The sequence below is a fragment of the Anabrus simplex genome, chromosome 1 (genome assembly GCF_040414725.1).
Source record: "Anabrus simplex isolate iqAnaSimp1 chromosome 1, ASM4041472v1, whole genome shotgun sequence".
NCBI classification, from domain to species: Eukaryota; Metazoa; Arthropoda; class Insecta; order Orthoptera; family Tettigoniidae; genus Anabrus; species Anabrus simplex.
This window is the reverse complement of record NC_090265.1, coordinates 1,642,349,838-1,642,369,934: the sequence shown is the minus strand read 5'-3', so window position 1 is coordinate 1,642,369,934 and position 20,097 is coordinate 1,642,349,838. Positions and strand designations below refer to the sequence as shown.

The 20,097-nt window shown below is 38.4% G+C and overlaps 1 protein-coding gene across 1 annotated transcript in view; it reads left to right on the top strand.

Moving 5' to 3' along the window:
• Positions 1–20,097, top strand: part of LOC136863365 (bumetanide-sensitive sodium-(potassium)-chloride cotransporter) — a 756,312-nt gene that overhangs the window by 627,030 nt on the left and 109,185 nt on the right. Inside the window, exons 9-13 of the mRNA XM_068225649.1 lie at positions 3,235–3,466; positions 7,845–7,966; positions 16,549–16,684; positions 19,163–19,374; positions 19,677–19,918. Coding sequence (XP_068081750.1) covers positions 3,235–3,466; positions 7,845–7,966; positions 16,549–16,684; positions 19,163–19,374; positions 19,677–19,918 — 944 coding nt within the window. The remainder of the gene's footprint in view (positions 1–3,234; positions 3,467–7,844; positions 7,967–16,548; positions 16,685–19,162; positions 19,375–19,676; positions 19,919–20,097) is intronic.

Sequence of the window (20,097 nt, the reverse complement as noted above, 5' to 3'; positions counted from 1 at the left end):
CTTTATCGCCAGTCGCGAGTATAATTTTCTCGGACATCATAGGCTTACTTTCCTTTTGCTGCACGGTTTTGAATGTACTCTGCATCTTAATCATTGTCAGCTGATACTCGTATCTGAGTGTAAGCTTCTCACATGCAGTTCCGTAATTCATTGGTCCACTTGATGGAGGTGGCACTGATGGCTTATCAGACTAATTCTTGCATAAAACTTGCGGCCATACATGTTGCATCTGATGGAAGGTGTGCGGGGGCATGATAGTGTTTGATGAAGTTTCTTTCTCTGGCAAGTTTCCTCTCTTCCTTTCTTTGACTTTCCTGCTCAAACTGTACAACTGCAGCCGAGATGGTAGCATGCCAACGAGTGCAATCCACTGCAAGAGTATGCCCAGTATTAGGGTTTTATCTACTCTTCTCATGGTTTGTTTAAGTTTATCTTTATATTGCTTCAGAGGAGCACCACGAGTCCTCTTGCCAGTGCTGAATGTGTGTTGATGATAATAATAATGTTATTGATTTTACTTCCCTCTAATTACTTTTATGGTTTTGGGACTCGCCGTGGTGCCAGAATTTTGTCCTGTAGGAGTTCTTTAACATGCCAGTAAATCTACTGACACGAGGCTGACGTACTTGAGCACCTTCAAATACCATCAGACTGAGGCTGGATAGAACCCTCAGCTTTACTTTTGTCATGAGTGAGTGATTACGAGAACTTATAGCCGTACTTAACACATGGTTCACACTTCACTTCTGATGTGCAACTGACACCACACAGGCCAAGGCTGGACAACTCTCTAGTATAATGGGCTCCATTGTTCCCGGTGAAGCAGTACCAGTCTTATTTCAGTGAATGAGTGCACCCAAGTTTTTGTTCACTAATTTCCAGAAAAAGTATGCACAGAGTATTTGCGTATGTACGGTATATCGTTGATGTTCAATCCTCCTACCTTATGCCATAGATGACTAGGTGAATAAACTTCCCTCTTTGGTTTAATTATTTGTTTGTCAAAGTAAGGTACCCTGTTGATTAAAGAAATTTGTGATAGGTATGAGAAGATAAACTTCGTGCAATCTATGTAGTTAATGGAAAGGAACAAGCAAGTCCAATTCAAGTCATACATAGAAAGATAAGGACAATGAACAGAACACATTGATAGGTCAGTGTGGGACGAAGGAGAAATAGAAAGAAAACGCAAAAGGACAAAGACAGTCTCCACGTCCAATCCCAGTTCTTGTACATCCATTTCATCTCAACTCCTGATGAGGTGGTTTCTACTTCCCAGCTTCATGAGAAGCGCAGGCTTCCTGTTGCACGTTCCTTTCACGTGTCTTTAAGCATCTTTATCAAAGTATCTACCGAACGTAACTAAGACTAAGGTCAAGGTCAAGTTGTATAAAGATAGCGTGACAATGTCCGCCATTTTAACATACGGCCAGCTCCAGCTGCGTGTGACATCACCGAGATAGACCCCACCCTCTCATCCCTCACAGGCATCCATATTGTATTGAAAAGGTGGACCCTCTTGTCAATTTATTTCTTATAATTGCACTTCAATACAGAACAAAAATGAAATTTATAGCTTATACACACTTCACAGCACTGTCTCGCTGACTGAATCACTCTCAGAACTAAGCTAAACCTGAACCGTCTCAAGCTCATTTGGCCTCCACTATATAAGGAGACCAGCCCTTCCAGATACTTTGTGAGAGTAGAAACCTCTGAAATTCACTGCAATCAGAAAGACCAGGGTACCTCTCATACTATCAGCCAGAATTAGTAATGAATAAACATACAGAAAATAAATTGAAAAGGAGAAAAATTTTGTGAGACACCTCTAATGTCTGATGTAGAATAATCACTGATTTGCTGGAGGAAGCAGGCAGGCCATGTAAACAAAGAAGTGGATAAGGAACAAACACTGACTTGTTGTAGGAAACAGGCAATGTAAACAAATTCTGGCTATCATTTCCAGATGTACTTCTTTGCCTGAGGTTCCAAGTCAACTTAAAGACATCATATTATGACAAGATGATCATAACCATAATTTTTGTCATTATATGTATTTTAATGTTATAATTATTTCTGCAACATTATCTGGTATACACATGTTTTAGTTATCACTTAATCTGTTTAATTTCTCTCTCTCTCTCAAAAGTATTACAGTAAGAGGTACCATTTGTGTATTTGCCTGCTGCCAGCCTATACGTTACCTGTCTTGGATTGATCACTGACTTACAGGGAACATCTCAGTAGAACATCTGCCAAGATCATAACCCATTACTCTATTAAATCCTGCACAAACTGTAAGAGATGGGCCGATGAACAACTGCAGCAACTCTCACGACATCAGCTGTTGTCGTAGTATACCCGGCTGCTGGATATTGTAGCCTGATGTGGTTAACAGTATCCACATGAAGAAGATTGATACTCAACTAAATTAGATATGAAAATGAAAATCCACAGTCTGTTTCCGGTTCTAACTGGGTCGGAAATGGAATTAATGCAGCCCCATTTAGCAGCAAGGATAGGAACTGTGCTGGCTGCTGAAGCCTGTGATTATATCAGGAACCATTAAGTCCACACCCCTGCACAGATTTCCAGTTCTATCAGACGTACCACCTCCTCTACTCCAAGGAAAGACAACTCTAAAAAAACAATACCACACTCAAAGCCCAATGCCGTGAGAATCCTCTTCTTCCAGTACATCAGGACTACTCACTCCAGAATCTCTTGATAAAGTCAAGAAAACCCTTCTGGTTACTAGACAAGAGGCTGATTGGGGAGCAATTTATTTTAATAAGCTATGGCTCAACAAATGTTTCATATAACTTTTCTAGTCCTGACAATCTTGGTTTGATCTTGGATCCAGTTAAATGTCCATCTTGTTTTAATCTACTTAGGAGAATGAGGTAACCATTATATTCAATAAGAACACAACATGGTAGATGCCAGTACTGGATATGTTAGTGGAAGGTCTGAGAATCCTTACTGTGATTGTGGTAATGTACCTCAGACAATTCTCCATATTGCCATGGCTTGCCCACTTTGAAAATTGAATGGAGAGTGTTGGATGTCGATGAGTAAATAACCTTCCTAATTTTGCTGCTTTCGAGAGTGGTGAATACTGTATTTAATAAGACAGGTGATATGAGTAACATTGTTTTTCATGGACCTTTTATCCTTTTTCTCTATTAATTTTATTGTATACTTGTTTACATATGATTATGTCTTGTGTAGGTAATGGAGCTGGTAGCTGCATTTGGACCCTTGATTTACGCAGGATGTTTTGCAGCTACTTTGTCGTCGGCCCTTGCAAGTCTTGTATCTGCTCCGAAGGTCTTCCAGGCTCTCTGTAAGGATAAGCTGTACCCTTGCATTGGATGGTTTGCAAAAGGCTATGGGAAGAACAATGAACCTGTCCGAGGATATGTCCTTACATTTTTTATTGCTGTTAGTTTCATTCTAATCGGTAAGTAAAACTCAATGCAGTTCTAAGAATTTTCCAATCATAATGGATATTTTATCATACAGGATTATTCAGCTCAAACAAATTGTGAACCATTAAAGATACAAAAAATATTCCCCGCCCCACCACTTTTAGGATCGTTACCATGAGGCTCATATTGAACATGCAGTACTCTTTTTTAAAGGAACTGTACTGTTTGTGCACATAGCCCTAAACTTACGGACATTATAAATTCAGCATTGTTTGTGGTTATTTAAAAAATCAGACAAGTACTTATCGAGGAAATGGAATGTATTCAAATTTACTTCATTTGAAAGCCACAGGCTGCCCTCTTGGATTGAATCAGAAACCAGATGGCCAAAAGACTTGCTATTTATGTCCAGCAACAAAGAATAGGCTTCATTGGAAGAACATATAGAGTTTTCCAATCTGATTCCAGTTAAGGCAGTGTTTCTGCAAATTGTCAAGGAAAGACATTTTCTAAAAGATTTGTTATTGATGAAATGACACAGATTTGTGGGCATGAAGTACTCAGCTTACCTCCATACCATTTGATTTTGAATCATGTTGAGTTAATATGGGCAAGCTTGAAAATGAGCTCTTAGGGAATAAAAAAATAAATAAAAAAGTTAGCTTACCTGTCTTGTTGTGACAGTTTGTGTAAACTTCTGCGGGAGTATGGTGGAAGTGTACTGCAGGTTTAATGAGAAGATAAAAGGAAAGAGGCCTAAAGGTAGGCCCTAAAAATGATGGAAAACCTCATTTGCAGAGAGTATAGCAGAGCATTACAGAGATGCAGGAAGTCTTCAGAGAAGAATACTCCATGGTGGTCCCTACAATTATCTGTAATGGGGTAGCACCAAAAAGGTAAAAATGACATATGGCTTTTAGTGCCAGGAGATCCCAGGACAGGTTTGGCTTGCCAGGTGCAGGTCTTTTGATTCGACTCCCGTAGGCGACCTGCGCGTCGTGATGAGGATGAATTGATGATGAAGACAACACATACATCCAGCCCCCGTGCCAGGGAAATTAACCAATGATGGCTAAAATTCCCGACCCTGCCAAAAATCAAACCCGGGGCCCCTGTGACCAAAGGCCAGCACGCTAACCATTTAGCCAAGGTTTAGAAATCAACCCGTTGGCTGGGTTTGTAATAGCTGCCTTAGAACTGGGAAGGCTATGATTTAGAATATGCCTGTGATTTACACTCTTATTGTACTGTAATTTGTATCCCAACTCAAAGGAACTCTCTTTAGACCTTTGTAAATTAAGGCAGAGCTACAGCAATATACACCATAAACTAGGCCTACATCATTCTAATAATATTTATACCTGTAACTTACTACCAAACAGAATGTAAACACAGGTCATTCGGACTGCACAGAAATTTTACTTCTCTGTGTAGGAGGATGAGATTTCTTCAGACCATGCAATTGCTACAGAAACAGTCTTTTGTAATTTTCTATATCTTTAATACGAACTTAGTTCTACTTCATCTTGCTGTCTTGTATTGTGAATGAAGTCCCTGTCTCGAGAGCATTTTGACATTACATGTTACAAATCTCATGTTATGGTCCGTATTGAAATGTACTTAAAGTCAAAAATATATATATATCATATGGCTTTACAAGTACACAAAAAAAATATATCAAATGGAAATGTCCAAATTTGACAACCAGTCCAGAGCACTCGGAGTCACTTGATGTAGAAGTCTCAGATCACAGTTAAATGCTCGAAGTGGGCACTCCTTAACGATGTGTTCCATTGTCTGCTCCTCCGCTCCACAGTCGCAGTCAGCAGATGAACGGAAACCCCATTTCTTCAACATGTAGCCACACCTCCCTTGACCCGTCCTAATTCGGTTCAGCTTCGACCAGGTTTGACGCCTCAGTTGGAATCCTTCAACCTTCTTTGTTGGATCTTGAACCAAGTGAACGTTGTTGGGTGGATGTTCGTGCCAACGCTGTCGCCACTCAGAGGTCATGTCGAAAGAACTGATAATTTTAAAATCAGTCCAGGGTGGTTTGCGTGATTTCAGACGAGTTGTTGGTGGCTGTTCTAGGGCATCGTACAAGGGAGAGTTCTTATGAGAAGAGATCTTCTTGAGCAAGTTTACCCTAGCTGCTTTCCTCCTTAGATCTGGCGGGGCAATATTAGCTAAGACAGGTAACCACTGAATGGGAGTAGATCTGACAGTACCAGTGATCACTCTCATGGCTTCATTAAGCTGGACATCAATCTTTGTTGTGTGAATGCTGTTTTGCCATACAGGAGCACTGTATTCACCAGCAGAATACACAAGAGCGAGTGCAGCAGTGCGTAGGGTATTGGCGTCCGCACCCCAGCTACTTCCGGCAATCTTGCGGAGTAGGTTCACTCTGGAGCCAAGTTTCTTAGGTAACGTGATGCACTGTTGTTTGAATGTCAAGGACCGATCCAGAGTGATTCCTAGATATTTGGGATTGTAGTTATGCGGTACTTCGGTTCTGTCGAAAGTCACATAATAATACTAGATTATAAATTCAGTAAATAAACCTTTTATATTATTATTTTACAATTTGCTCTACGTTGCATGGACACAGTTAGGTCTTATGGCAACGGTGGGATAGGAAAGGCCTAGGAGAGAGAAGGAAGCAGTCGTGGTCTTAATTAAGGTAGAGCCCTAGCATTTGCCTGGTGTGAAAATGGGAAACCGTGGAAAACCATCTTCAGGGCTGCTGGCATAGGGGTTCGAACCCACTATCTCCCGGATGTAAGCTCACAGCTGTGCGCCCCTAACTGCATGGCCAATTCGGCCGGTAATAAACCTTTTCTGTGTGAGATTCTTTTTGCCATTTGTGAACATGAAAGAAAAATACTTGAGATCCACCTTGTTTCTGAGTTGAAAAATATTGTACAATTATTGAACTGGAAGATATAAAGCTGGATGTAGGGATTCATTTGGGTGCAAACTTCATAAGCAGTTTGACCTATGTTGGGCCGATGACTTGGTTTTAATGGCAGACTGTGCTGAAAGGAAACTAATATCATAGAGCTTGAAACTAGGTGCAATGAGTATGATATGAAAATTAACCTTTCCATATCTAAAGTGATTCAGTAGGGAAGAAACCTAAGGGGATTGAATGCCAGGTAGGGAATTCAAAACCAGAACTTGTGGATCATTTCAAGTGCTTAAGATGTGTAATCTCCTACGATGGTAGAATACTAAGATAAATTGAATCAAGGTGCAACAATGTTAATGCAGTCAGCTTGTGGTTGTAGGCTGTATGTACCATCATCATTATCATCATCATCATCGTTGTTTTTCCAGTTTCCTGGGTTTGGTGTGTATGTATCAATGAAGGCTAAAGATGTAATGTACAAGAGATATTAACCTATAATGACATTTGCAGCAGAAACCTGGGCAGTGACTCAGAGAAAAGGGTAGAGTACAGGCAGCTGAAATGAAATTCTTGAGGAGTATGGTACAGAAGACAAGGAGTGATAGAATGAGAAGTGAGGACTCGTGAAAAGAGCTAAATGTGCAAAAACTAAATGACAAATTTGAACAGAACAGATTGAGGTTGTTTGGACATGTCAAGTGGATGAAAGAAGAAAAGACTGCGAAGACAGGTACTAGAAAGACAAATGATCGGGAATAGAGGACAAGGGAGACTAAGATTACGATAGATGGACTCGTGAAGAACAGCATAGGACAACGGAGCCTGGACTGGAAGACATTGTAGGATGAGGAATGATGGAGAGGCAGGATGAAGTGGAGAGGAACTGTGTCGGCCCCATCTGGTGTCGGCTGGGAAAGGGGAATTGATGATGATGATGATGTACATGCTGGGTGGACTCGGGATATCTTATACGTTAGAAGTAATAGACATGAAAGTGGTGAGAATGATGCTGGGATGGCAAGAGGGTATTCAAAATGAGATAAAGACTAAATTTGATGGATGAACCAGGATAAACCAGCTTTGGTGGTGTGGTCATGTGAGGCAAGTGGAGGAGGATAGATTATGTAGGAGAATAATGGACTTGACCATAAAGGTTAAGAAAAGTAGAGGAAGACCAAGGCAATGCTGGTTAAACTCAGTTCGTAATGATTTTATGATAAGAGGTGTGGAACTAAACGAGGCCACAGAGCGAGATGCAAACATAGGATTGTGGAGGCACTTGGTTAATTCACAGAAGCTTGCAAACTGAATGCTGAAAGGCCTTACAGTTTATAATGACGGTGGACAGACAAATGGTGCTGTGCTGGAATATGGAGATAGACGTACTGCTCAAAACATAATGAAACCCAGAGTTTAATGTTATCACTTTGACAGTTATTGAACTGGCTGCAAGTTATGAAATGTGTTAGTATTAATACAAGAATGCTGGTTTGTTTCAGGTGAACTGAATGCCATTGCTCCATTGATCTCAAACTTTTTCTTAGCTGCATATGCTCTCATCAACTTCAGTACATTCCATGCTTCCCTCGCAAAACCTATTGGATGGAGACCAAAGTTCAGAGTAAGTATCTTTCTCTCAAAATTTTTATTTTTATTCACTTCCATACAAATTTGTGCACCTAGCTGAACTTGATGAAAAAATGTTCAGACCTGGAATTATTTATAATTTTTCAAAACCAAACTATTTGGTCCCTATTTGTGGAGTGATGAAGAGGTAAAATTACTTTCTCAAATTGGAAACAAATGCTACCTTAGCTAAAAATGATAGTAAAATAAAACTACAGGTATATTATTTTCATCATCATCATTATCATCATATTATTATTATTATTATTATTATTATTATTATTATTATTATTATTATTATTATTATTATTATTATTGTCCGCCTCTGTGGTGTAGTAGTTAGCATGATTAGCTGCCACCCCCGGAGGCCCGGGTTCGATTCCCGGCTCTGCCACGAAATTTGAAAAGTGGTACGAGGGCTGGAACGGGGTCCACTCAGCCTCGGGAGGTCAACTGAGTAGAGGTGGGTTCAATTCCCACCTCAGCCATCCTGGAAGTGGTTTTCCGTGGTTTCCCACTTCTCCTCCAGGCGAATGCCGGGATGGTACCTAACTTAAGGCCACGGCCGCTTCCTTCCCTCTTCCTTGCCTATCCCTTCCAATCTTCCCATCCCTCCACAAGGCCCCTGTTCAGCATAGCAGGTGAGGCCGCCTGGGCGAGGTACTGGTCATACTCCCCAGCTGTATCCCCCGACCAAGAGTCTGAAGCTCCAGGACACTGCCCTTGAGGCGGTAGAGGTGGGATCCCTCGCTAAGTCCGAGGGAAAAACCGAACCTGGAGGGTAAACAGATGATGATGATGATGATGATGATGATGATTATTATTATTATTATTATTATTATTATTATTATTATTATTATTATTATTATTCACTTTACTAGCCACATTGGACCACTCGAGTCCTTTCATGTTCACTTTCTCTTGGGAGATTATACTGTTTGCTTCTTGGGATCTGCCCAGTACTTTTTCATTTGTTCTGATCATAATTGTCTCAGTTTGTCTGAAATCACTATAGCCCTTCTATGTGTTATTTCTGCTGAAAATTCACAAGTCTCCAGTAGGGTGCTAATTTTATTCTGTGCATCTGCTCTCTCGAATTCAGTTGCTTTTAAAATCTTGCTGAATTTTGCTGACCCATTGTCTCCTGAAAGATTTTTTACCACTAGTTATCGTAAAATCTGATTTCCTGCCAGTTGCAAGATGTAAAAGAAATACAAGATTCTTTTCTTTTTCATTGTGCTGGTGATTGGGTCTGTCTCTCGATAGACAGTGCTCTGGGACTCATATAGATAGGGGCATCGCTCCTTGGGTAGGGGTGCCTCTGAAGAGGGTCCCTACCTGTTACCATTTCAGTATCGTGCTCTCTAAGTCTCAGCTTGACAGAGAAACTAATAGGAAGAATATAATGGGGAAGTTCCAGAAAAAGGTGTATTGATAAGGAGAAGAAGAAAAGAACATTTCAGTCCTGATTTACTATATAAATGACAATCTTTACATCTTCAAATGCTGCCATCTTCAAATAGATGGGCTCTCTCCTCATCAGTTCCACTTCTTCTGCAACCATTTCTTCTCAGTCCCCCCATCATGAGCTTGTTTTTGCTTCCCACCTTCATCAGGAGGGCAGGCATTGAGGGGCTATCTTGGCAGACCTTCTCTCTCAATTCAGGAAGTGGAGGATACTTAGAAAGTTGGGTAAAGACAGGAAAAGGGAAGAGACATAAGATAAAGATGAATGGAGGTGGTATAAATACTGGACAAACACAGAAGGAGAAAAGGATCCCAACAGGATAAGGTAAGTATTGGAAAGAAACAAAACAAATGTCAAATCAAGTTATTAGGGTAATCCCAAAAATGTCTACTATTTTTTTTATAAATACAAAGAAATTTTGATTTCTATAAAGCTTGCTGCCATGCCACTGAGGAAGTGTTGAACCTCATCTTTCACTTCGTCATCAGTGTTTGTTTGAATTTTTACGACTTGGGCGAAGAGGGATGCCGCCAATCGCATGGTTGTTGGTTAGTCTTTGCTGCTATGCAATTGTAAAGGACAACTTGTTGCACTTGATTGTTATAGGTTATGAAACCTGGCCATTCCACTTCACACCTTAGACCAAATAGCAGTCATGCAAGGTGGTGGCATCCCTCTGTATCCAAGCTGCAAAAATTCAAACAAACACAGATGACTAGGTGAAAGATGAGGTTCAACCTTTCTCAGAGGCATCGAATAGAGGTCATGCCTCTATTCTCACAAGGCTTCACCAGACTTGCCCTATGACAATGATGATTGGGGACCTGATGAAGCCTAGTTTTAATTTGAACTATAAATTCACAGTGGTGATACCCACAAGGGAGGAGTGGGCCGCGGATGCTGGGGCCCGTCTTAGGTCTGGGGGCTGTACATGGTACACAGATGGCTCGCGGACAGAGACGGGCACATGCGCCGGGGTCTGGGGGCCTAAGACAAGGCTCTCCCTACCTATGGGTAAATACGCTACTGTTTTCCAGGCCGAAGTATATGCAATACTGGCCTGTGCTGTATATATATGGAAAATGCCTGGACACAGAAGATGTATCACTATTTGCAGCGATAGCCAGGCAGCGTTAAAAGCACTCTGTGCAGTTAAAACAACATCAAAAATGGTATGGGAATGCCAAAGGATGTTAGATCAGCTGTGTGAATTTAGCTCAGTTACCCTATTATGGGTCCCTGGGCACACAGGTATCAGCGGAAATGAAGAAGCTGACAAACTAGCGAAACAAGGCTCAAAAGGTCCTTTTATAGGACCAGAGCCCTTCCTGGGAGTGTCACTCCGAAGCGTGAAACTGGTAATATCCCAGTGGACAAACCAGTCTCACTTAGACATTTGGAAGAGGTTAACTATAGCAAGGCAGGCACATGAACTTATCAAAGGGCCTAGCCAAAGTTATAAAAAGGTCCTGATAAATTTGAATAGAACCAGAATGCGAATGGTAGTTGGACTGTTGACAGGCCACAATACCTTACAGAGACACCTACACATCATGAAAATCAGTCAGGATCCGATGTGTAGAAGATGCGGTAGGGAGGAGGAGACCTCCGCGCATGTGTTATGTCAGTGTGAGGCTCTTGCAAGCACTAGACATCGATACCTTGGCTCACATTTCGTGAGCCTGGAAGACGTCAGGAATGCCAACATCCGGACACTGGTATCCTTTATAGGAGCACTAGGTCTGGACTAGGCAAACCCGTTTAAGGGACACAAAGGGTCTTCACAGACCTACGTGTGGAGCCCTGCGAAGGCAGGGTTCACCCATTCTTTATCTATCTATCTATCTATCTATCTATCTATCTTCTCAGAGGCATGGCGGCAAGCTGGTAGGACATAGGTGATTATGTAGAAAAATAGATGTATATTCAACCATAATGGTGTAAATATTATGGAAATAAGTAGTTCTTTGTCTTTATAAATACTAGCTGATGTACCCGTGCTTTGCTACAGAATTCTCCGAAAGACTGTCTTTGTGGTTTTCCCAACAGAAGTCCACATAGGTCATTACAGTGACGTCAGTAGGAATGTAACAATTAAAAGCAATGTCATCATACAAAATACTCAATCAAATGAAAAACCGCACATGTTCTTGCTTTTAACAAACAGTACTACGCTGCAAGTGATAAATATCATTGTGGTTCCATATTGAAGATTACTATACTTATTATATTGCTAATTAATTTATTGCTGGGGCTGTACCTTAATTAAGGCCACGGCCGCTTCCTTCCTGCTCCTAGCCCTTCCCTGTCCCATCGTCGCCATAAGACCTATCTGTGTCGGTGCGACGTAAAGCCAAAAAAAAAAAAAAAAAAAAATTATTATTTAACCACCTATTCAATACATTACAGTCTTATACAATTAGGATTTGATCCTTTTTACATTATAAAATATGGGACATGTTTTGCCTTTCATAGAGGGCATCTTCGCTCATTGTACCTTCTCAAGGTGAAATCAGGCACCTGATTTAAAATTAAAATATAATTATTCACATTGAATATTAACATACTTAAAATAGGAGCAGTCTAAAAGAAAGATTGAATGACAGACATTAGCTGTTGATTAATAGTTGTCAAAGGTACAAAATAGAGTGCTTATTTATTTATAAAGTTATTTACATAAACAAAATAACAGTCTATCGTTTCATCGCAGTTTGTGTTGGACCCTGTATAAAATTTAATTGAATTATTAAAATATTGTCCACTGAATATACCAGAAATACATCTGAGATTTTGATAATTACAAAAAGTTGAATTTTTTTTCAATTGACTTGTTTATAAAACTATTTACAAACGCTACAATTTGCAATTTGTCAGAATGTTAGGAAATAAATTCCAGCGACATGAGAATAGCTAAGTGAGATCTTAATCGGAAATAATGTCGTAAAAATTGAAAAACCACCTTGTTGAAGTCTTTGGTTCGAGATTTTTGACTTGCAATAGGTAATTGATGATTTAACATTTGGCGTAAACCAACAACTTGATTTGAATATCTTGACTTATTTACATACTTAAAATAGGAGCATTTTAAAAGAATTGAATAACAATTTTTGGTATTATTGTGAACAACAGCATTATCAGCTATTGGCTGTTGATTAATAGTTGCATCAAGGGTACATAGTACATTGTTCAGTAACTGTGGTCTATTTTGAACAGTCCAAAGTCACAGCGCTGGAATGACCAGGCTGCAGACGGCTGGAAACACTCCTCTGCCATTATTCCATTAAATATGCACACTGCTCATTCTAATCAGTGCTTCAGAGTAGCGTTTTAATAGCTGGAATGCTATGATGAACCAGTGTGTTATGTACCAGTAGTATCATAACACTTATGAACTAGTGGAATGGCATTCTAAAGAAGAGAGAGATCTAACTCCTCAACTACTTCCTGTGAATATTCAGGCAGGCTGTTATACTCAGAGATGAGTGACAGTAGAAGACACAAAGCACATCACAACAAACCACGGTCAATGTATTGTTATTGTTGATCAATTTTATGAGCTTTCTATATTGTAGGCCTTCACATTTTGTTTTCTTCCAAATCTGTGATATTAGGGCATCTTATATAATTATGTATAGCATAGACTGAAGGTCATTATTCCCCAACTTTACATACCGATTTTCATTAAAATCTGTTTACCCATTTTCTCGTGACTTCGCGCTGATATGGACTTCCAAATTCATGAATATCTCTTATCATAGCCAGTACGGTAAAAATGTATAAGACATAAATGATCGGAAATTTAATACTATATAACTTTACTTTACTGGCCTGTATGGATAAAGCAGATATGGTACCTCAGAAAAGGTTAGGGCGTCTCCTGCTAAAAGGGACGCGCAGCTCTTTGGTTCTGGGAGAGCTGTGAGAAGTGGCCAACCAGCACCAAACTACATCAAGATTTGCAACATCAAATGTCCTGACACTGATGGGAAAGACAGAAGAACTGGTTGACTTCATGAAAGAAAAAGATACAGCCATGCCTGAAGAAGCCTTTGGTGGAGATCATAGAGTTGTGACAGGAAAACTGAAAGTGGGAAAGATTGAAAAAACCCATTATGAAGAGAGAAAAGAATTAAAGTATGGAAGTTGAAGGAGAAAAGCATACAAGAAGAGTTTCAAAGGGAAATAATACCCTTGGTACTCAGGATGGAGACAGGGAATGTTGAAGATGAATGGAAAAGATTTAAGGAAGCACTGGTTGGATGTGCAGAAAAGGTATGTGGTAGAACATCAGGAAATGTGAAAGACAACGAGATGCACTGGTGGAATTATAGGGTAAAGAGTAAAGTGAAGGAAACAAAAATGTTGTGGAAAACATGGAAAACATCTAAGACTGAAGAAAGTAGAAGAAAATATGTGGAGGCAAAGAATTTGGCCAAGAAAGTAGTGGAGGAAGGAAAGAGGAAAAGCTGGGCCTTATTCATACAGAAATTGAGAGATGATATGCAGGGCAGCAAGAAATTATTGTATGGTATCTTAAGAAACAAAAAGAGAGATCAGGTAAACACCAGATTTGTGAAGGATGAAGATGGCATAATATTAACAAAGCCAGAAGAAATAAGGAATAGATGGAGAGAGTATTTTCGGAAGTTGCAGAACATGAGAAATAATGACAGTCATTCAATGGACCACCAGGAAGGGCAATTAGTTGATGAAGAAATGGATAAAGAAATTACAATGAATGAAATTGAAATGGCAGTAAGAAAGATGAAGAATGGAAAAACTGCTGGAATAGAGGAAATTTCAGTGGAGATAATAAAGGCAGCTGGAGCTGTAGGCCTGCAGTGGACATACCAAGTTCTCAGAATTGTCTGGGAGAATAAGGAGGTCCCTGAGGATTGGTAAAAAAGAATAATCATCCAAATTTTCAAGAAAGGTGATAAGAATATTGAAGAGCTGCATGGGAATTACTCTATATCTCGTGTTGCTAAGATAATGGGGAGCCGTTTCCAAGGGTTTAGTCCAATATTTCAGGGCTTCTTTCTCTGATGCATTAAAGAATACTTAAGCTGAATCCAGCATTTAATATATCCATATTTGGTATTGAAATAGGCAGTGGTATTACTCCAAATTTTTCAAAGGAAATCTGGAGACCTACTGCTTCAGCTACGTCTTGTGGTTTTAACATGGAGGCAATGTTGAGGTCATCTGCCATTAGGATTACATTCATCTGCAAAAGCAAGCCAGCCGGGCTGAGTAGCTCGGACAGTAGAGCACTGGCCTGAGCCCCACTTGGCAGGTTCGATCCTGGCTCAGTCCGGTGGTATTTGAAGGTGCTGAAATACATCAGCCTTATGTTGGTAGATTTACTGGCGTGTAAAGGAACTCCTATGGGATAAAATTCCAGCACTGTGGCATCTCTGAAAACCACAAAAACAGTTAGTAGGATGTAAAACCAATAACATTACTTATTTAAAAGCAAGGCAGTCAGTGTTTGCTGCTTTGGATCTAGTTCCCAGCCTACAAAAGGCAATACAAGTGGTTTGGTGTGAAGAGATGTTAATTTTACGTATTCTTTAGTGGAAAGATCTGTTTGCTCTGAGAGTGGGTTTTGCAAGAAGCCTGCTTGATATTCCCATGTGTGGATCAAAAATAGGTTCAATGCAACTTTGAAGTGCTTTTGACAGGATTGTATAGGCAACTGAATGAAGTGATATATCTCTGTAGTTATTCACATATGTTTTGTTGCCTTTGTTTATGGAAAAATGTATAAGAGCCAATATTGACTCATTAGGAATAGTTTCAGATTCCCATATATCCTGAAAGAGTTATTCTATTTTGGAAATAAAATTGAAACCAGCCATTTTCAGAAGTTTACCAACTATGAATCCTTGCCTGGTGTCTTGTTGTTGCAGAGAGATGCAATGATTCGGGTGATTTCTGCTCAATCCAGGGGAAGGGAATGTTTGAAGGATGTATTGAAATTGTAATATTTGATGGTGGAGGAGGGCAGTTGCGTGAGGACTCAAAATATTGAGCAAATCGTTCACAGTGTTCATGATTATTCCGAATAAGATTGCTGTTCTCGCCCTAGAAATATTATGAAGGGCCATGATAGCTGGTTAGCCCAGATTTGAATGTATGGTAAAAGTCACAAGTGTTGTTTCTTCTAAAGGTTTGTTGATTGGTCTCAAGCTGAGCCTTTTCTTGGGTTTCCCTTGTGGTTTATTTCTAACACCACTGTCTTCTGCAGTGCATAATAGATGTTCTTCTGAAGTCATCATGATCATAATTGTCATTATTTACTCAGCAAAGAATGAAGATGTTGGGTATAAATGGAAGACCCATGAAAGATAGGAATTGAAAACCCCCTTTACTCCTCATTATGACTTACTTTTACAAAATAATTATTGATGCAAAAATAAAAAGTATTTTTTATTCAAAATAAAATAGAATCTATCATAAGTACATAATTTTACTTACCAGGACTTAGTAGCATTGTTTACAATGTGATGTGTATATGTTTCTTATTTTGAACAAGTGCAAAAACCATTTTATGTTAAAATTCTGTGTTGTCAAATAAATCTGTTTTACAGTGTATTTCTTAATCAGTAACATGCATTATAAAAGTAACTGAAAATATACATGCACGATAAAAGTGATAGATGGAATGTGATGGTGTTTGTTTAGGAATAAAATAGGTCATTCCGTTATTTTCAGGTATTTTCTTTTATTTATCTTAATTTAGTTTTGACAGTCTGTAAACCTTAAAGGTTATATATTAACCCAGTTGAAACTGAAAAGAGAATGGCTTCCGCTTTAATAAAATATTACCGGGCGAGTTGGCCGTGCAGTTAGGAGCGTGCAGCTGTGAGCTTGCATCCGCTCGAACCCCACTGTTGGCAGCCCTGAAGATGGTTTTCTATGGTTTCCCATTTTCACACCAGGCACATGCAGGGGCTATACCTTAATTAAGGCCATAGCCGCTTCCTTCCCATTCCTAGGCCTTTCCTGTCCCATCGTCGCCATAAGACCTATCTGTGTCGGTGTGATATAAAGCAACTAGCAAAAAAGAAAAATTGTGTGATTAATATATCCCGTACTTCTTCTAGTACTACAATATGTGGCTGAGTCTTGGAGGAGCTATCCTTTGTGTGGCCGTCATGTTTCTTATCAGCTGGTGGACTGCTTTGATAACTCTAGCTGTAGTGCTGGCTCTCTACTTGATAGTGGCTTACCGTAAACCAGGTATGATTATCTCTAACATCTGTTTGAAAATGTATAATGATTATTGTATAATTATACAAAAGATTCATGTTAGAATTGGTTGATGTTCTGTTGTTTGATTTGTAATGCTGATGTTATTGCTATTTCTCTCAATATTTTGAAGTAAATTAAACTTTATTGATCAGTAAAGTATTTTCATAAAAAGTAACAATGTAAAATATTTCTGTTTTCAATGTACAGTATCAACAGTATATTATTGAAGGATTATACTAAGGGGACCAGGAATTCCTTCAAACAGAAAAAGACACATCTTGATACGGTACTATTGTACCTTCAATTTCTTTTTAAATTCTCAAATGGATTTTGTTCAAATTTTATCCATTAACTTATCAAAGCTCATTCTTCTGATCCCCACAGTTTCATTACCCTTGCTCAAAATACTTTTAAGTACAAAATATAAAAAACTTACCAAAAGTCCAAAAATCTTTGAAAGCTATTGTACAATTTCCAAGAATGTGATTAAAAAAATAGGCTTGAAACGTTTACAACTTTTATTGATGCAAAAATAAAAAGTATGTTTATTTTTTCAAAATAACAATTAATGTCTTAGAATCTATCATAAGTACATAATTTCACTCACCAGGACTTAGTAGTAGTACTCAAATACATGGTCCAAATTTTAGCTCTCTATGTATATCAGTAGTTGAAAAATGTACCTACATTTACAATGGTATTAAGAAAAGGTGATTTAAAGATATAGTTTGCATCGACTTGAAAGAGACATGCATCCCTTTATATTTTAGAACTAAATATGTATGTAACATAATTCAAGTATATATGACTTTGTTCAGAATACTTGGGATAATTTATTGCAGTAAAAAATAAACAAAATGCATTGTTTGATCCTTTCACACTTCCTGCTTCCCTTATATGCATAATAAATATATATGATGTATTATAATTTAATGGGTCTGCAGATCCATTTCTGAGCTAATGACATCAATCTTCTCATCGGAATACACTTGAGCCTATTCCAAGTAAAATAAAACATGACATCAGTTTTCTTGTCGGCATGTAATTAATCAAGTTGAATGTTACACTTAAAAGCAATGCTGTCATATGGAATAATTCATCGAATGAAAAGACGTACAATTTCTTACTTTCCACCTGCTCACGGCCCATACAACAATACATTCCAGTATTGGAATGAAAAAAAAGTGTGAGGCACAGAAGATCAGAATTTAATATTCTATTTGTTACAAAGGATTTTTCAAGAAGATTAGCATTAACAATGGTTGGATGCATGGAATAGATAAAAGAAAGAACAAATATTAGTATTTCCTTTATTATTTATCGTAGGTTCAATTTTTACTGTACGTAAAACTGGAAATTTTATTTTCTACAGCTTTTTAATGTAGTTTTTATCAGTAGGACCAGTGTTAAAGGAGAAATTTGAGAATTAATTTTCGACCTACCCTCACTCTTTAACCCAGCGTGAAAAACATGATTTATCCTGAATTTTAGTGCCTTCTTCCCTGACCTTAAACTCTGTTTTCAGCCATTTCCTTGTGATGTGCGTACATACTGCAACCGTTAGGGCTTTTAATTGTCGCACCAAATTGAGTATATACAGTATGTATTGTTTTCTGGTAAGGCAATTATTTTAAAAATGACCATATAGCTGTTGTAGGTTTCTTTTATAAAAGTGTAAGTTTACAAGCTTACAAGTGGTAATAGAAAGAGTATAGTTACCTAAGTAATTAATTTGGAAATAGATAACTATCTTAGCGAGCAGTTTCATAATCTTCAGTGTCCAAGACATTTTACAGAAGAAAGAAAGGAGGTTTGTGAGTAATAGGAGACCCATTCTTATACTCAGAAACTTTCTACATTTGAGGAGTTAAGTTTCAAATATTTACAATTTTCAACTATAGCTAAGGAGGAGCTGATAAACAAAAACAGTCAAGATAAATTAAAGAATTTTGCTTTTGTTATGTTGGTAGATACCCTGCAGTCACATTGGTAATGCGTACTAGGATATATTTTAAAATATTGAGAAGCTATGTATGATGTACTTGAAACTATGCCACAGTCCAACCCCGACGAAGAATGTATGATGCAAGTACCTACTCATTTGCACACATTATTCCTATATATCTTTTTCAGATGATTGATCAAATGTTTGTGGACTGATTATCTAACTATTTGTATCCTTAAAGACCAAAAAAAAAAACACCTCTATCACCTGAGTACAGAACATGCATAATCAGACAAGTTTGACACACTCTTGTGTACTTAAAGCTTATGACCACAATGTTTTCAGTCCCTCAGTGAAGCATCAACAACAACAACAACAGTAACAACATTTGTAACACACCCTGAATTTTCTTCCATTTTCTCTGCTTTCTACTTCTTCATTCCCTTGCTATCAGCAGTGGCAAGTCATCCTGTGAACACTTTTTGCCAGCATAGAAAGGAACATTTCATACTGCATTTCAGATGTGAACTGGGGCTCCACAACTCAGGCACAGACGTACAAGAATGCTCTCATGTCAGTACAGCAGCTTAATAATGTTGAAGACCATGTCAAGAACTATCGACCACAAATCCTGGTGTTGACGGGCATGCCCAGTCATCGACCACCATTGATAGACTTCGCATATCTTATGACCAAAAATCTTTCTCTAATGATTTGTGGACATATAGTTAAGGTAATTTTTAAAATAAATTTATAAATCCATACATATTTTGATGTTATTGTAAACTATAACTTAGTTAATAACTGATCAGAACTTAAAATGCTAATATTTTACATACATCATAGTGCAGGATTTTTTTTTTTTTAATTTTGAAGAACTTGAGTTATTTGTTTTATATGTTGTCAAGATCATTTGACTAGTTCCAAGGTGCTGGTAGGATTTAATTTTAGAAGTTGTTTGAAATACTTTTCAGAGTGATGTTCCTATCAAAAGAGTGATGCATGTGTTTTATTTTGGGATTTCTTTACTTCCAGGACCCAATGTCACAGCGTGTGAGAAATATTTTCAACTACAAAGCTCAAAATTGGCTGTGTAGTCACAAAATCAAAGCCTTCTACTCTCATGTAGATGAAGTGAATTTTGAAGAAGGTGCAAAGGCATTGCTTCAGGCTTCAGGGATTGGAAAACTGAAGCCTAACATTCTTTTAATGGGTTTTAAGAATGACTGGAGGGAATGTGAGAGACAAAGCCTTGCCATGTATTTTGACGTAATGCAGTAAGTATAAACTATAGTCAGAATTCAGCTTTCTTCTTCTTCTTCTTCTTCTTCTTCTTCTTCTTCTTCTTCTTCTTCTTCTTCTTCTTTCACTTTTTTGACCACATAGGATAATTTTAGTTGGTCCATTATCCAAGTATTTTCGAAGGGGCTGTTTGGGCCTTGCAATCCTCCCACTA